This window comes from Salvelinus sp. IW2-2015, linkage group LG33 (assembly GCF_002910315.2).
Source record: "Salvelinus sp. IW2-2015 linkage group LG33, ASM291031v2, whole genome shotgun sequence".
Lineage (NCBI taxonomy): Eukaryota > Metazoa > Chordata > Actinopteri > Salmoniformes > Salmonidae > Salvelinus > Salvelinus sp. IW2-2015.
In genome coordinates, this window is record NC_036872.1 from 17,792,279 (window position 1) to 17,810,787 (window position 18,509).

The 18,509-nt window shown below is 42.3% G+C and overlaps 1 protein-coding gene across 1 annotated transcript in view; it reads right to left on the reverse strand.

Annotated features, from left to right (window-relative positions):
- The window catches only part of pdlim2 (PDZ and LIM domain 2 (mystique)), a 68,835-nt gene that overhangs the window by 32,708 nt on the left and 17,618 nt on the right, over positions 1-18,509 (reverse strand). Inside the window, exons 2-4 of the mRNA XM_023978926.2 lie at positions 17,121-17,241; positions 10,340-10,491; positions 1,950-2,019 (exon numbers count right to left, since the gene is read on the reverse strand). Coding sequence (XP_023834694.1) covers positions 1,950-2,019; positions 10,340-10,491; positions 17,121-17,213 — 315 coding nt within the window. The 5' untranslated portion in view covers positions 17,214-17,241. The remainder of the gene's footprint in view (positions 1-1,949; positions 2,020-10,339; positions 10,492-17,120; positions 17,242-18,509) is intronic.

The window sequence follows — 18,509 nt, forward strand, 5'->3', positions numbered from 1 at the left end:
CAACTGGTCGTGCGCGCCCAAGTGTGTCTTGCTGGCGTGGCTATGCTAATATAGCGCTACATTTTGTTTTCGCTGTAAAACATTTAATAAATCGGAAATATTGTCTGGAATCACAAGAATCCTGTTTTTCAATTGCTGCACAGTATGTATTTCTCAGAAATGTTTTATGAGGAGTAATTAGGTATTTGACGTTGGTGTCTGTAAATGTTATGGCTGCTTTCGGTGCTATTTATGATTGTAGCTGAAATGTAATTTATGATTTATACCATAAATATGCACATTTTTCCAAAAAAAACATATGCTATACAATAAATATGTTATCAGACTGTCATCTTATGAAGTTGTTTCTTGGTTAGTGGCTATATATATCTTTATTTGGTCGAATTAGTGATAGCTGGTGATGGAGTAAAAAACTGATGGTGTTAGAAAGTGGTGTCTTTTGCTAACGTGGTTAGCTAATAGATTTACATATTTTGTCTTCCCTGTAAAACATTTAAAAAAATCGGACATGTTGGCTTGATTCACAAGATGTGTACCTTTCATATGCTGTATTGGACTTGTTAATGTGTGAAAGTTAAATATTTCWAAAAAACATTTTTTTGAATTTCGCACTCTGCCTTTTCAGTGGAATGTGGGAGGAGTTCCGCTAGCGGAACGGGGGAGTGAGACAGGTTAAGGACAACACAAAGCCCTGACCTCAATCGTATAGAAATTTGTGGGCAGAACTGAAAAAGCGTGTGCGAGCAAGGAGGCTTACAAACCTGACTCAGTTACACCAGCTCTGTCAGGAGGAATGGGCCAAAATGTACCCAACTTATTGTGGGAAGCTTGTGGAAGGCTACCCGAAACGTTTGACCCAAGTTTAAATTGTTTAAGGCAATGCTACCAAATACTAATTGAGTGCATGTAAACTTCTGATCCACTGGGAATGTGATGAAAGAAATAAAAGCWGAAATCAATCTCTACTATTATTCTGACATTTCACATTCTTAAAATAAAGTGGTGATCCTAACTGACCTAAGACAGGTACTTTTTACTAGGATTAAAATTCAGGAATTGTGAAAAACTGAGTTTAATGTATTTGGCTAAGGTGTATGTAAACTTCCGACTTCAACTGTAACTAAAACATTTGTCTCCTTGAACTTTTAGATGGTGCTCAGACGCTGTTGACAAGTAGGCGCTTGGGATATATGCTTCATTAAAGTCTTCAAAAAGACAGAAATACAGTCAGTACACGTTGAGGTATAATGTACAGTCATGTTAGAGCTGCACATCCGGAGGTAAGTGAAACCAGGTTTGTGGGAATGAGATATGTAATATCACCATGTGAAAATGATGACAGTGAGTGTTCGGTCCTAGCCTTCAGCCTTGTGCCCTGCATGGGCTCGTATTCTGCCAGTGTTACCACGGAGACCCAGCAGTTGTTCTGTTACCATATTAAAAACAGAAACCTCTGCTGATTTACAGCATTCTCTGGTTCCTCTCCCATGTTTCTCTGTCCTATGGCCACAGAGTTATGGAGTATCTCTACAGTCACACGAGGATGTCTGCTTCCGGCTCATCTGGACCTCCAATAAATCATTGATAAGTGATCTGTAAATATGAAGCAGACCCAGCATCTACATGGCTCTCAGGCATCAGCCATTACACAAACCATTAGGACAGGATTCATCATGTAGAGATATGTTGCTGATGTAACCAGATACTGGAAGATATTGGGATAAACACTGTAGGAAAGAATGTCGTCTCGATGGGTCATAAAGTSAAGGCCTACYGAGTTTTAATAGGRCTTACATCCATCATATGCCCATCAACAAAAGTACTGATTCACAGATAATGTTTAAATACTTTACAGTGAGACTGTTTAGGGTGATAGCTGTCCTAAAGGGAACTTGCAGACCAAAGATGGAAGCCCCTGCACAAGGAGATAGAGGACATGATTGACTGACCTGGAAGCGTCCAGTGAGCTTTTCTGGGGTGGTAGTTCCATTGGTCTGTTCAGGGCTGGGGGGCTCAGGCCTGTAGGAAGACACTGGAGATCAATGGWCTACACACACACAACCTAACCTGTAATAAATCAGGAGAATGGTATCCACATCCCAGGAGAGTGCAACACTGGCCCAGTAYAGTAACACCGTCTTCAGTACCACATAATTCACCCATGTCAAGCCCTAAACAAGTACCCAAAACCATGATTGCTTAAAATGAGTTGTTAAAGGATAATGAGTAAGGAAGCTTGCATACGTCAATGCATTACAGGATACAAGCCAAAACCCCCACATGAGTTTTACTTCAAAGACATGGACCAAGGTCAACTACAGTAATTCTCACACTAATGATTCAAATCAGGTCTGTTAGATGACTTGAGCCATGTCAAAGTATTCCCTACAATGATAGACTGGAAGCTCTGATAACATCTAATGTAATGTCTCATATTATTCATCAACATTTTAAGTAGAATGGTCTGATTTGATGTGGTTAGATACATTACACAAAAGGTTCAAATCAGATATTTTGTGAGCGCCGGAGGACTGGTGTGTGTACTTGCGTGCATATTATGCAATATACCATTTATACCGTATACCGGGGTATTTCGAAATACCGACAGCGGTGTTGAATACTTGTTTCAGATTGGCTTTAAGGGCCTTCTAGAGCGTGCATTATTTCCCTATAATGCACGGTATATTTGCACAGTAGAAGTCAATGGCTATAGTTCAGATAAGTTGATTAGAGTTAACAGCCTCAGACTGCAGCCCAAATAAATGCTTCAGAGTTCAAGAAACAGACATCAACATCAACTGTTCAGAGACTGCGTGAATCAGGCCTTCATTGTTGAATTGCTGCAAAGAAACCACAAAGGACACCAATAAGAAGAGACTTGCTTGGGCCAAGAAACACAAGCAATGGACATTAGACCGGTGGAAATCTGTCCTTTGGTCTGATGAGTCWAAATTTTAGATTTTTGGTTCCAACCACCGTGTCTTTGTGACGCAGAGTAGGTGAACGGATGATCTCCGAATGTGTGGTTCCCACCGTTAAGCATGGAGGAGGTGGTGTGATGGTGCTTTGCTGGTGACACAGTCAGGGATTTATTTAGAATTCAAGGCACACTTAAGCAGCATGGCTACCACAGCCTTCTGCAGCGATACACCATCCTATCTGGTTTGCGCTTAGTGGGACTATCATTTGTTTTTCAKCGGAACAATGACCCAACACACCTCCAGGCTGTGTAAGGGCTATTTGACCAAGAAGGAGAGTGATGGAGTACTGCATCAGATGACCTGGCCTCCACAATCACCCGACCTCAACCCAAATGAGATGGTTTGGGATGAGTTGGACCYCAAWGTGAAGGAAAAGCAGWCAACAAGTGCTCAGCATGTGGGAACTCCTTCAAGACTGTTGGAAAAGCATTCCAGGTGTAGCTGTTSCAGGTGTAGCTGAGAGAATGCCAAGAGRGTGCAAAGCTGTCATCAAGGCAAAGGGTGGCTACTTTGAAGAATCTCAAAATATTTGTTTAACACTTTTTTGGTTACTACATGATTCCATGTGTTATTTCATAGTTTGTCTTTACTATTATTCTACAATGTAAAAATGAAGAAAAACCCTTGAATGAGTAGGTGTTCAAACTTTTGACTGGTACTGTATATGTTTTTTTAAATAGCACCCCTTGTGTGCACTTCCGGTAATACCGTATACACCGATATGGTATAGAAACGGTATGTCGGTATGAAAATCTGATTACCGCCTCCGAAGTGCGTATATGTCACAAGAGATCGGAGCGCAAAACTGAAGACTAACAGCAAGTATGCACCAATGTGCAAGTGCGCAGCTGCAAAAATCAAAAGCGGATCTTCGAATCAGACACCTTGTTTTGGTTTCCCCTATGCCAAAGTGCTGTCAGTACAACCACTGGTATGTCGTTTTGATTAAYAATGCCTGCAGTCGACAGGTAGTAGAGAATTGTTTTGAAGATTCTGATGCTCTTTAACATGACGCTCCTAGCAGAGTCATCTTTCCAGCTCTTTCACTGTGCTCGCTTTAATAAAACAAATACGCAGTTCTATCATTGAGTTCGGAAGGGAAATATGTAGGGACTGTACAAGCCAATGTACACAACTAGTGACCCCCCACTGTAGGGCTGCCTGCCTCTCCTCTCAGCTGAGCCTCAGCCCAGGGTAATGAGGCGCACAGGAAGACCCTGMATGCCTGTGGTAAATCGCCCAGAAACACACCTCTAACAGCAGGAACAGAGTCTGGGCTGTATCTGAATACTCCACATGTGCAGGCACAAATCCAACCAGAGGAACAGCTGAAATAGAAAAACAGGCTCCTCATGCTACAGCAGTCAGAAAATATTACACTTGCAGGATAAAATGGGACATAATGGATGGTTKATTGGAGTTCAAAATAAGTTCCCTGTAAGGGAAGGCCTGTGTTCACTTGGAATGCCAACAGTTCACAGAAGAAAGCTCCTGTGGTTGAGAGAGACGAGGATAAAGTTAACTGATGTCCTTCAGACAATGAGATGCATCCAAGGTTAACTGCTGGGCCTTATGTAATGTGACCTTTGCCCTCTACCACAGACCTCATGTACAGCAGTAGATGGGTAGATGAGCATGGGCTGAGAGCAGTGGCTGTCTGAGGGGAAGATGATCGTCTCACCTCTAGAGATCTGATCCCTGCACGGAACTGGGACTTGTATTATGATCCAAAATGGAACAGTATGTTTATCTTTGTCATGTAGGGGACTTGGTAGTTTGCCAACCATGCATTCTTCAGTTAGATAGGAATCTATGCAATCGATTGTGCCTGCRGTCTCAACTTCACATTAATAATGAAAACCGAAAGAATGGCGACAATCCAGTGAACTAATATACAGTACATACCAATGTCTTGTCTTATAGACATCTTGACTTCCATTCGAACACTGTTCACATAGACCATGGCATGCCACTACTCTGGACAGTTCTGACTTAGAATGTGGACAATTACAAATACCTAGGTGTCTGGCTAGACTGTACTCTCCTTCGACTCACATTAAGCATCTCCAATCCAAAATTAAATCTAGAATCGTCTTCCGATTTCACAACAAAGCCTCCTTCACTCATGTTGCCAAACATACCCTCGTAAAACTGACTATCCTACCGATCCTTGACTTCGGTGATGTCATTTACAAAATAGCCTCCAACACTCTACTCAGCAAATTGGATGCAGTCTATCARAGTGCCATKCYTTTTGTCACCAAAGCKCCATWTACTACCKARCARTGCGACCTGTATGCTCTCGTTGGCTGGCCCTCGCTACAAATTCGTCYCCAAACCCACTGGCTCCAGGTCATCCATAAGTCTTTGCTAGGTAAAACGCCGCCTAATCTCAGCTCACTTGTCACCATAGCAACACCGACCCGTAGRACGCGCTCCAGCAGGTATATTTCACTGGTCATCCACAAAGCCAAKACCTTTTTTGWCCGCCTTTCCATRCAGTTCTCTGCTGCCAATGACTGGAACAAATGACAAAAAAAAATTGAATAAAAAAACATCACTGAAGCTGGAGACTTATATCTCCCTCACTAACTTTAAGCATCAACTGTCAGAGCAGCTTACCGATTCGCTGCAGCTGTACACAGCCCATCTGTAAATAGCCCATCCAACCAACTACCTACAGTTGAAGTTGGAATAATACACTTAGGTTGGAGTCATTAAAACAAATTTTTCAACCACTCCACAAATCTCTTGTTAACAAACTATAGTTTTGGCAAGTCGGTTAGGAGAGGTCTACTTTGTGCATGACACAAGTAATTTTTTTTCCAACAATTGTTTAGACAGATTTTCACTGTATCATAATTCCAGTGGGTCAGAACACATACACTAAGTTGACTGTGCCTTTAAACAGCTTGGAAAATTCCAGAAAATGAGGACATGGCTTTAGAAGCGTCTGATAGGCTAAATTATGTAATTTGAGTCAATTGGAGGTGTACCTGTGGATGTATTTCAAGGCCTACCTTCAAACTCAGTGCCTCTTTGCTTGACATCATTGGAAAATCAAAAGAAATCAGCCAAGACCTCAGAAAAACAATTGTTGACCTCCACAAATATGGCTCAACCTTGCGTACTATTGGAAATTGCTACCAAGTGTAAACACCATGGGACCAAGCGACCGCCATACTGCTCAGGAAGAGACACATTCTGTCTCCTAGAGATGAACGTACTTAGGTGCGAAAAGTGCAAATCAATCCCAGAACAACAGCAAAGGACCTTGTGAAGATGGAGGAAACAGGTACAAAAGTATCTATATCCACAGTAAAACGAGTCCTATATTGACATAACCTGAAAGGCCGCTCAGCAAGGATGAAGCAACTGCTCCAAAACCGCCATCAAAAAGCCATACTACGGTTGGCAACTGCACATGGGGACAAAGATCGTACTTTTTGGAGAAATGTCCTCTGGTCTGATGAAACAAAAATAGAACTGTTGGCAATAATGACCATCGTTATGTTTGGAGGAAAAAGGTGGAGGCTTACAAGTCGAAGAACACCATCCCAACCGTGAAGCACAGGGTGGCAGCATCATGTTGTGGGGGTGCTTTGCTGCAGGAGGGACTGGTGCACTTCACAAAATAGATGGCATCATGGGGATGGAAAATTATGTGGATATATTGAAGCAACATCTCAAGACATCAGTCAGGAAGTTAAAGCTTGTCGCAAATGGGTCCCCAAGCATACTTCCAAAGTTGTGACAAAATGGCGTAAGGACAACAAAGTCAAGGTATTGGAGTGGCCATCACAAAGCCCTGACCTCAATCCTATAGAAAATGTGTGGGCAGAACTGAAAAGAGTGTGCGAGCAAGGAGCCTACAAACCTGACTCAGTTACACCAGCTCTGTCAGGAGGAATGGGCCAAAATACAACCAACTTATTGATGGGAAGCTTGTGGAAGGCTACCCGAAACGTTTGACCCAAGTTAAACAATTCCAAGGCAATGCTACCAAATACTAATTGAGTGTATGTAAACTTCTGACCCACTGGGGATGTGATGAAAGAAATAAAAGCTGAAGTCAAAATCAATCAATCATTCTCTCTACTATTATTCTGACATTTCACATTCTTAAAATAAAGTGGTGATCCTAACTGACCTAAGACAGGGAATTTTTACTAGGATTAAACGTCAGGAATTGTGAAACTGAGTTTGAATGTATTTGGCTAAGGTGTATGTAAACTTCCGACTTCAACTGTACCTCATCCCCATATTTGTTTTTCTGCTCTTTTGCACATCAGTATTTCTACTTGCACATCCTCATCTGCACATATCACTCCAGTGTAAATTGCTAAATTGTAATTACTTCACCACTATTAGCCTATTTATTGCCTTACCTCCTTACTTCATTTGCACACACTGTACACAGATTTTTCTATTGTTATTGACTGTACGTTTGTTTATTCCATGTGTAACTCTGTTGTTTTTGTCGCACTGAGCTTTATCTTGGCCAGGTCGCAGTTGTAAATGAGAACTTGTTCTCAACTGGCCTACCTGGTTAAATAAAGGTGAAATAAAAAAATAACTTCTCACTTGTAAACTAGTCAGACGTGAGACTTTGGCGCAATTRTTTAAAGAAAAATGACTATAGGGCTGCCTCTATAGTCACCTATWGAACAGCTGTTAGACAATTTCCGATGCCCATCTGCAGTTGCTCAGTAACATCACATTACAAGGACCAGCGGTACAAGACATGCACACAGGGTCAGTGAACAATTGATTCATTAAGAGACAGCTGAGGGCAATGGAGGCTAAATGACAAGATACTGCTGGTGTTTTTCTATTGAGCMTAACAGTAAAATCTCCACTGAGCTGCAGATTTCAAACTGGAATCAAGAAGTACAGCAAAGAGTCCACAAATCTGGTTATTGCACAACGGGTTGTTTGATGGGTTGAGCACTGGCAAGTGCATCTGCAATGGAGCAGTTCCTCAGTTTAAGACAGGCACGCCCTTAACCAACACTCCTYTTCTAAGGGTGGGCTGATGCCAYCCTCTGCCCATGTGCAAACCCAGCTGCTGTGATCAGCAGGGCTGTAAACCCATTTACCAGGGTCCTCTCTGTTTACACTTCAGATTATTAGGCATTACACTACAGTGTGTGTGCTTTGAATGATGCCTTCTGGGAGTAAACTTCCATTTAAGAACAACATTGCATAATGCTGCAGGTTGACCCTACATGGGGCCACATACTGTAGTTGATTGGAGGTGGCTAGAGAGGTGCTGGACTAGGATGGGTAAGAGAGACATGGTACTGCRTACCATCTAAAGACGGTAGGGCCTTGATAGTGCAGACCACCCTTCACCACCTTGCCCATCCTGTCTTCCTCTGCCAGTAGAACAGTGGGACTTGGGGCAGCTMGCGGAGCTACAGKGTGRCATTGTCCTGGGCAGCTAACGAGTCACGGTGTGTTGTCTCTGGCTCGGAAGGAGGCATGGGGTCAGCAGGGAAAAATCCACTCACATGGGCCGGGGACAAGCAAAGAGGAAGTGTGTGCACGTCTGTCTGTATCTCACGGGGTGTGTGATATATATATATATATATATATATATTTGTAAATGACTATTGTAGCTGGAAACAGCTGATTTTTTAATGGAATATCTACATAGGCATACAGAGGCCCATTATCAGCAACCATCACTCCTGTGTGGCATGTTGTGTTAGCTAATCCAAGTTGATAATTTTAAAAGGCTAATTGATCATTAGAAAACCCTTTTGCAATTATGTTAGCACAGCTGAAAACTGTTGTTCTGATTAAAGAAGCAATACAACTGGCCTTTAGACTAGTTGAGTATCTGGAGCATCAGCATGTGGGTTCAATTACAGGCTCAAAATGGCCAGAAACAAAGACTTTCTTCTGAAACTCCTCAGTCTATTCGTGTTCTGAGAAATGAAAGGTTATTCCTGGCGAGAAATTGCCAAGAAACTGAAGATCTCATACAACGCTGTGTACTACTCCCTTCACAGAACAGAGCAAACTGTCTCTAACCAGAATAGAAAGGAGTGAGGCCCCGGTGCACAACTGAGCAAGAGGACAAGTACATTAGTGTCTAGTTTGAGAAACAGAAGCCTCACAAGTCCTCAACTGGCAGCATCATTAAATAGTACCCGCAAAACACCAGTCTCAACGTCAACAGGCGACTCCAGGATGCTGGCCTTCTAGGCAGAGTTCCTCTGTCCAGTGTCAGTGTTCTTTTGCCCATCTTAATCTTTTATTTTTATTGGCCAGTCTGAGAAATGGCTTTTGCTTTGCAACTCTGCCTAGAAGGCCAGCATCCCGGAGTCGCCTCTTCACTGTTGACGTTGAGACTGGTGTTTTGCGGGTACTCTTTAATGAAGCTGCCAGTTGAGGACTTGAGGCAAAAAGGTCTTCTAATGATCAATAAGCCTTTTCAAGTGATAAACTTGTACGTTGTGTTAGCTAATCCAATTGGAACACAGGAGTGATGGTTGCTGATAATGGGCCTATGTATGCCCATTGTCTACACTGTCTTTCTGATCAATTTGATATTTTAATGGACCCAAAAAATATTTATTTAAAAAACCAGGACATTTCTAAGTGACCCCAAACTTTTGAGCAGTAGTGTAGGTAGAAGGTGGTGGGAGAGAGACACAGGAAAAACAGACTGAGCCATAATCAAAACACCAGCCAAGAATGGTCTCACTTCACAGGAAAAGGTCCAATGTGGAGCCAATTCTCTGCCACCCTAACAAGGTCTCAGCTAACTTCCAAACAAAGTTTATTAACATGGAAAATGTAACAGACAGTACATTTTGGCAACATAATTCTGACCCATTCTGGTATTCCCCCAGAATGAAACCACTGGTCCTTTGTAGGAAGAGAGAGCTGGGACATCTTAAGACATTAAAAAACAAAAACAGCAGACAAGTGGAAACTCGGAAAGAGGATGTGGCGACTGTGGAACTGGCACATATACAAGCAATCAGCAGATCTAAGCTGACCAGAAGGCACAGATGTGGCCTCTATGCCACGTTGTGGTGACCCCATCTGATGTTTGGATGAGTGTTTCCATGACCAAGCTGTTAATGTAAGGACTTCCTACAGAATAAAAYTAATCTAGGCAGCTAGSCTAGCAATTAAGAGCGTTGGGCCAGTAGCAAAAAGGTCACTGGTTCGAATCCCCAAGCAAACTTGGTGACAAATCTGTCAATATTCCCTTGAGCAAGGCTCTGGATAAGAGTCTACTAAATGACAAAAAATGTAAATCTACGCCAAGATATGAAAACATCTTGACACTCTTAGATACCGTACATGAGAATACATCTGTGCAATGTAGTGAACCCTACCTCTCCACCAGCAGCTGCAGTTGAGTCTTGGAGTTCTTGATCTTGTTCTGGGCCTCCACATTGAGCATGTCCACTGTGTTCTCTCCATTGATCTCCAAGATGACATCACCAGGCTGCAGGGCAGCCAGCTCGGCTTTGCTGCCCCCGTTGACCTGTGGGCCAGAAGTAAGYGCTGCAGTCAGACTCGCTCTACTGCCTGTGGACTTGGTGCAGACATGGTGCCATCAGCAATGTAAATAACCAGCATGCCTGAACGAAAGGCTGCACATCTTATGAGTGTTGGACTATTTGTCAAGGGATGACAGATGTGAACGGTCATGACTGTAATAACATGAGGCCCAGCCAGGTTATGTGGCTGTTGTGAAGAGATGGGCTGTTTTCCTCAGTTTGCCTTCCAGGTGTCAATCAGGTCTTGCAGGACTCTAGCAAGTGATTGTAATGTTTATTGCGACCAAAATGTAATAGACACCACGGCTCGTCATGCGCCTGGAACACCTCAACAGTGAGGATTTATGACACCCGGAGGGAAAAGTAATCAGTGGGACAGTACTGGGGCTGTGGGGTTCACTACTCTGGCCTAACCTTTGATGCCAGCCCCCCCCCCCATGTCAAGGCCAATGGGGTCTACTGCCTGCATTAGGGGGAATTCCAGCCTAATGGAAGGGTACATTTATTTGAATTCAATACCTTTGACAGCATCTCTTGATTTAAACAAACATTTCCCATACATGTCTGCTCATGAAGTGGCCAGAAAGTGACTTTTTGGACATGAATGCCAAAACATCAAATCAGTAAACTCTTCAAGCAGTGTGTGTTTGCGTGTAAACTAGACATCACATTCTTGCTTTCTCTGTCCTCCTTGCCTCTTCTTAAAAAGTGCATTGGAGCCTGAGGGGAGGAACCTCCTCTCCCCCAAATGTGCTTTGAGAGAGTTGAGGAATGGAGGAAACAAGGGGAGAATCTCAATTTCATTTCCTTCATTCCTCAAAATCCATTGGATAAGAAGGCGAGAGGGGAGGGACCTCTGACCTTCTTATCCAAATGGGTTTTGAGAAGGATGAGGAGAGAGAGGATGCAATGAATCAAGGAAATGCAATTGAGGACAGATGATGCAAGTATTTGACAGCAATTTTGGGGGGGACAGTGCCAGGCTGAATMAATTACTGAGCTAACATAATATCCACTGCCTGTCCAGAAACAACCCCTAGCCTACTACCCAAAGGACTTGATAGATGGTGACATGATGAGAGATCTACCTTACCCTCTGATACGCTTGGTGCAATTTTGGCCGTATTGCTTAAACCTGTCCAATTTTCTCATATTTCTATTCTCTCATACAACCTCCAGGTGTGTGGTGGACCTACAGCACTACACTTGCGGCATTGGTTAGATGTTTAATTCCTTTGATACACACACACAGATTTGCACAGGTGTACGCTGGATACACCCATGGCACCCGATCAGACAGGTCTGGCTAGCTGAGGACCTACTGTAAACAGTGAAAGGATACATTTACTATTTACACCCTTGCTTCATTCCAGCTAGTTAGATCTGCTCACTAACAACTCACTAACAAACTATAAGCTAAGGCAATATATACACTGTTTGGGCTGTATAGCATCATTTAATAAGATTACCCATGGTTAGCTAGATAGCTGGGATATATCAGTCAGCTAACCATTTACAGTAACAGTTCATTAATAAGTCAATACACACTCAATTGTATGCAGAAATGGAGAAATCTGCCCTCATCTTGGCACAGCCATTAATCAATTCATTCATAGATAGATGTATAGAACGGTGTTAGAAGGGTGACCACCTACTTTGAAAGGACAGGTGTTTGCTGTGCACTTGACCAGGCATTCCACATTTAACCCCACCCACATTTGAACATCAAAATATCAGGTTGGTTTTCACATGCAATTATATATATATATATATATATATATATATATATAAAAATAAAACACACATACAGAGTACCAGTCAAAAGTTGACACACCTACTCATTCAAGAGTTTTTTTTATGTTTACTACATTGTAAAATAATAGTAGACATCAAAACTAGGAAAAAACATACATATGGAATCATGTAGTAACCAAAAAAAAAGAAAAAAGAAGTGTTAAACAATCAAAATACATTTGAGATTCTTCAAAGTAGCTTTGCACACTCTTGGCATTCTATCAACCAGCTTCATGAAGTAGTCACCTGGAATGCATTTCAATTAAACAGGTATGCCTTGATAATTTGTGGAATTTCTTTCCTTAATGCGTCAGTTGTGTTGTGACAAAATAGGGTTGGTATACAGAAGAGCCCTATTTGGTAAAAGACCAAGTCCATATTATGACAAGAACAGCTCAAATAAGCAAAGAGAAATGACAGTCCATCACTACTTTAAGACAGAAGGTCAGTCAATCTGCAAAATTTCAGGAACTTTGAAAGTTTCTTCAAGTGCATCGCAAAAAACCATCGCGCGATGATGAAAAAACTGGCTCTCAAAGGACTGCCACAGGAAAGAAAGATCCAGAGTTACCTCTGCTGCAGAGGATTAAGTTCATTAGTTACCAGTGTCAGAATTTGCAGCCCAAATAAAATGCTTCAGTGTTCAAGTAACAGACATCTCAACATCAACTGTTCAGAGACGACTGCCTGGAATCAGGCCTTCATGGTTGAATTGCTGCAAAGAAACCACTACTAAAAAGAACATCAATAAGAAGAGGAGACTTGCTTGGGCAAGAAACACAACCAATGGACATTAGACCGGTGGAGATCTGTCTTGGTCTGATGAGTCCAAATTTGATTTTTGGTTCCAACCGCCGTGTCTTTGTGAGACGCAGAGTAGGTGAACGGATTATCTCTGCATGTATGGTTCCCACCATGAAGCATGTAGTAGGAGACGTGAGGGTGCTTTGCTGATGACACTCAGTGATTATTAGAATCAAGGCACACTTAACCAGCATGGCTACCACAGCATCGGCAGCAATAAGCCATCCCATCTGGGCTTGCGCTTAGCGGGGACTATCATGTGTTTTTCAACAGGACAATGACCCAACACACCTCCAGGCTGTGTAAGGGCTATTTGACCAGGAAAGAGTGTGGCGTACTGCATCATATGACCTGGCCTCAATCACCAGACCTCCAACCCATTGAGATGGTTTGGTGATGAGTTGGACCGCAGAGGGAAGGAAAAAGCAGCCAACAAGTGCTTAGCATATGTGGGAACTCCTTCAAGACGGTTTGAAAACGCATTCCAGGTGGACTACCTCATGAAGCTGATTGAGGTTGAAATGCCAAGAGTGTGCAAAGCTGCCATCAAGGCACAGGGTGGCTACTTTGAAGATCTCAAATATATTTTGATTTGTTGAACCCTTTTTTTTGTTGCATACTACATGATTCCATATGTGTTTTTTCCTAGTTTGATGTCTCACTATTATTCTAACAATGTAGAAAATAGTAAAAATAAAGAAAAACCCTGAAATGGTAGTCTCAACTTCTGACCTGTACTGTAAATCCCAGAAATTTCAAGGATTCAAAGACAATGTTTAATTCAATGTTTTAAATGTTTAGTAACATTGCAGTCAAATATCAGAACCCTTGAGTTGTTTCCACAATTTGTTATGTGTTACAACCTTATTGGTAAAAATGTTACACAAAAATAAATAAAAATCCCCCCCAATCTACACACAATACCCCATACATGACAAAGCAAATACATGTTTTCAGAAATGTTTGCAAATGTATAAAAAAAAACGAAATATCACATTACAAATGTTAGACCCTTACTCAGTACTTTTTGAAGCCATCTTTGGCAGCGATTACAACCTTGAATCTTCTTGGGTATGACGCTAACAAGCTCGTAGGTTGATTGGGGAGTTCCTCCCATTCTTCTCCTGCAGATCCTCAAGCTCTGTTCAGGTTGGATGGGAGCGTTGCTGCACAGCTATTTCAGGTTCGTCTCTCCAGGAGAATGTTCGATCGGGTTCTAAGTCCGGGCTCAGGCCTTCTCCCCCAGATTGCCTCAGTTTGTCCGGGCGGCCAATTTCTATAAAGAGTCTTGGTTGTTCCAAAACTTCTTCTATTTAGCGAATTAGTGGAGGCCACTGTGTTCCTGGGTACCTTCAATGCTGCAGAAATGTTTAAGTAGCCTTCTCCTGATCTGTGCCTCGACACAAATGGGAGCTCTATGGGCAATTCCTTTGACCTCATAGCTTGTTTTTTTTCTCTGACATGCACTGTCAACTGTGGGACAGTTATATATAGTTATATAAGACAACTTATATAGACAGGTGTGTGCCTTTCCAAATCGTGTCCAATCAATTGAATTTACCACAGGTGGACTCCAGTCAAGTTGTTGAAACATCTCAAGGATGATCAATGGAAACCGGATGCACCGGAGCTCAATTTCAAGTCTCATAGCAAAGGGTCTGAATACTTACATAAGGTATTCTGTTGTTCTATTTTAATACATTTGCAAACAATTTTAAAAACCTGTTTTCGATATGTCATTATTGGGTATTGTGTGTAGATTAATGAGGAATAAAATATATTTTATCAATGTTATAATAAGGCTGTAAAGTAACAATTTGGTTCTAAACCCAACAATGCAGTAATAAATAATAAATAGTAATAAATAAACAAATTTAAAAAATAACAAAATAAAAATAACTTGAGACATACCAGCAAAATTTGTATACCATTGAAATGTTCAATTCTAATTACTTTCAATATGTTTCCCCATGGAAGATTGACAGTATAATTTAAAAACAGACATACCCATTCAAGTCAACATTCTCTGATGTGTGGACCTATCTTCTTTGTAGTAGCATTTGAGAGTTAAAATGTAAATTGTATTCACCAGCCAAAACATGACACCCACCCGGTATTCAAGAGCATGTTGTGTCTCAACCGATGGCGGGCACAACACAAAAACATCAGATMATGTAAAATAGGGTCTAAGCTACAACATATGAAAAAAATTGTTTAAGCTTTTAGATAATTTACAAAATATTATAGAAATTATTAAATAMTTRAACAACCCTGTTTGTAAGCTTGTAAAATTATATATCAATCTGAACTGTTTATGTCACATGGTATGGTAGGAAAAAAATAGGTCAACTTTATCGCTTGAATGTTTTGGCATTCAGGTCCAAAAAGTCACTTTGAGCACTTCTACAACAGGCAAATATATGAATGGGAATATTTGTTAAATTCAAAAGAGGTGCTATCAAAAAGTGATTGAATTCAAATGGAGTTACCCGGAACAAAAACACACCAGCAAACACTCCGAGTTAATCTGAGTATTGAGCACTTGTGAACAACGGAGAGCAGCCCAACTTTTGCGATCGACAAGGCTGGCGCACAATTAAAGACAGAAATAGGGAAAAAAACAAAACCACATCAGTGAAGAGAAGAGGCCACCTTCATAAATCTCCAGCAGAAACATGGAAGACTGCAGAGAGAATGACAGGCAACAGGATGTTTGTCCATTTTGCAAAGCAAGAGGGCAGAGGTGCCATGTCTGTGGGTCCACTCGAGTGGCAATTACGTGTTGCTGTGGCGACCCACAATGMTGCCTGCCTTTTCTGATCAGGGCACGCTTCAATTCACATAAACTAAGGATGCAGCTTTTCTCAGGGGCTATGCCCGACAGAGAAAGGGGCAAGCWCTCTATTCAGGCCAACAGGACGGGAAAAGGAGGGGCCATCCATGTTGTTTCAGTGCCAAGATGCAACCACTTCAGACAGACCAAAGCTATAGCTGCATAACCAGAGAGGAGGGGGGGGGGATCCTGCTTCTCCAATAGGTTTGACAACCACTTTCACTGATGAGGTCTCCCTCCTCAGCATGGGTCCCTGTTTCTTTTAAGTGACTGTTTGATAGTTGAGACAATTCCCTGTGTTTCCTGCATGCTGGTGTTGTTGACTACTAGAGTGAGGAAATTAGAAGGAATGCCCATCGTCACAAGAAAGTAGCTATTAAATGGGCTGACAAGAAATGATGCCTTTGAAGTCAACAACAGTACCCCAAAAACACTACAATTCACTTGCATTCAAAGGTTTGAGGAATGATAGAGAATTCCGTGGTAGTGAGGAATCAGGATGTGCAGTGGCCAGAGTGGCTGTCTGGCAGGCAGGGAGCAGTCCTGCCCTGGTTCAGAAATGGCTGTGGCAGCAGGGAGCAGTCTGCCCTGGGTTTCAGAGTGGCTGTGGCAGGCAGGGAGCAGTCTGCCCTGGTTCAGATGTGGCTGTGGCAGGCGGGAGCAGTCCTGCCCTGGTTTCAGAGTGCTGTGGCAGGCAGGAAGCAGTCTGCCCTGGGTTTCAGAGTGCTGTGGCAGGCAGGAGAGCCCGGTCGATGCTGGCCGGGAGCAGTGCCAGGTTTCAGAGTGGCTGTGCAGGGACGTCTGCCCTGGATTTTCTGATTTGTTTCAGAGGAGAGACGACTACTATGCGTAAATGTCCTTCCCTTCTAAAGCTCGCTTCTCCCTGTGCTCTCCTCACAAGCTTGGAATAATCAAGAATAGAAAAAACATAAACACGTGCATCACACAATGCTCTGACACTCAGCAGACCACCCCCCCCCCCTGGTTTCCCCTGATGTAGCTTTCATTCCAATCTACTAAATTACAGTAGTCAAGGAAACAGGTAGAAGGCAGCCAATGAAGATAAACAATGAGAGGAGCAGAGAAGTACAGCAGAGACTGAGGAAGTAGAGTTMGCATGCCATGTTTTGCTTTACAGAGGATAGGGTGTGACAGACTAGCCGTAAGGTCATTAGCAATTACCTTGGAAATGGTTATCGCCTTCTTGAAGTCCCTTCCTCCGTATATTCTAAACCCCCATGGAGACGGCCCAATCAGGTTCACTGTCAGCGCCATCACGTGACCAGAGGTTGCCACCTACTGCCTGTTCCAACCCGAGAGAGAGAGGAGACGTGAGAACTGCTGTCACCTGACATAACATTGTGTAACCACATCTAAAAGGAATGGAAGGAATCCGAAACCCAAAAGGCACATGACTGACATTGTTGAAGTTCCTGCAAACCAACAGTTTCAATAAATCCTTAAAATATCCTTATGATTTTTTTTWATAACATAGCAAAATGTGGTATCTTACCACAGGATACAAATCAAGTCAAACATTTCTGTTCAGCAGATATCTKATTTATTTTTCACCATGGACTTATTTCCATCTTATTTTAAAAGGGATCATAGCACAGGGTGCTGCCCTTTCCCTTAGGAAGTGTGTTTCACAGTATGTCAATGCATCCAATGGGTACAGTATACAATTGGCCCCCATAACTCCAGGCCCTTCTCATGCACAACATTACTGTAGTGTTTATCATTTGCACATGTGTTTATGTTGAGACAGTGACAGCTCCCTCTCCTTTGTAATTCATGCTGTGTTGAGAAACAGCAGGGGCTCAAACTTTAGAACCCAGTTCCTACATTTTAATATAAAAATGTATTTTATCAAAACAAAACTATGCTACATTTTATCTCTGGGACCCTCACGGAACCCAAACCGGCTGCGCGCGTGCGCCATCATGCATAAATGTATTTTGCCCCKCCACACCAAACACGATCACGACACGCAAGTTAAAATATCAAAACAAACTCTGAACCAATGACATTKATTTGGGGACAGGTCGAAAAGCATTAAACATGTATGGCAATTTAGCTAGCTAGCTTGCACTTGCTAGTTAACATTAATTTGTCATTTTTAGCTAGCTTGCTGTTGCTAGCTAATTTGTCCTGGGATATAAACATTGGAGTTGTTATTTTACCTGAAATGCACAAGGACCTCTACTCCGACAATTAATCCACACATAAAACGGCCAACCGAATCATTTCTTGTCATCTATCCTCCTTCCAGGCTTTTTCATCTTTGAATTTATATGGTGATCCAMCTAAACTTTCATTGTATTACCACGACAACAAAGTTAGTCTTTCAATCACCCACGTGGTCATAACCYATGAGGAGATGACACGTGGGTACCTGCTTCTATAAACCAATGAGGAGATGGGAGAGGCAGGACTCGCAGCGCGATCTAAATCAGAAATAGGAATGAGTTCTATTTTAGCCCTTGGCGTTGCAGACGCTCGTTGGCGCGCGCGAGCAGTGTGGGTGCAATAATTGAATAACATGGATTTCAAAATGTATTTTGCGACGCT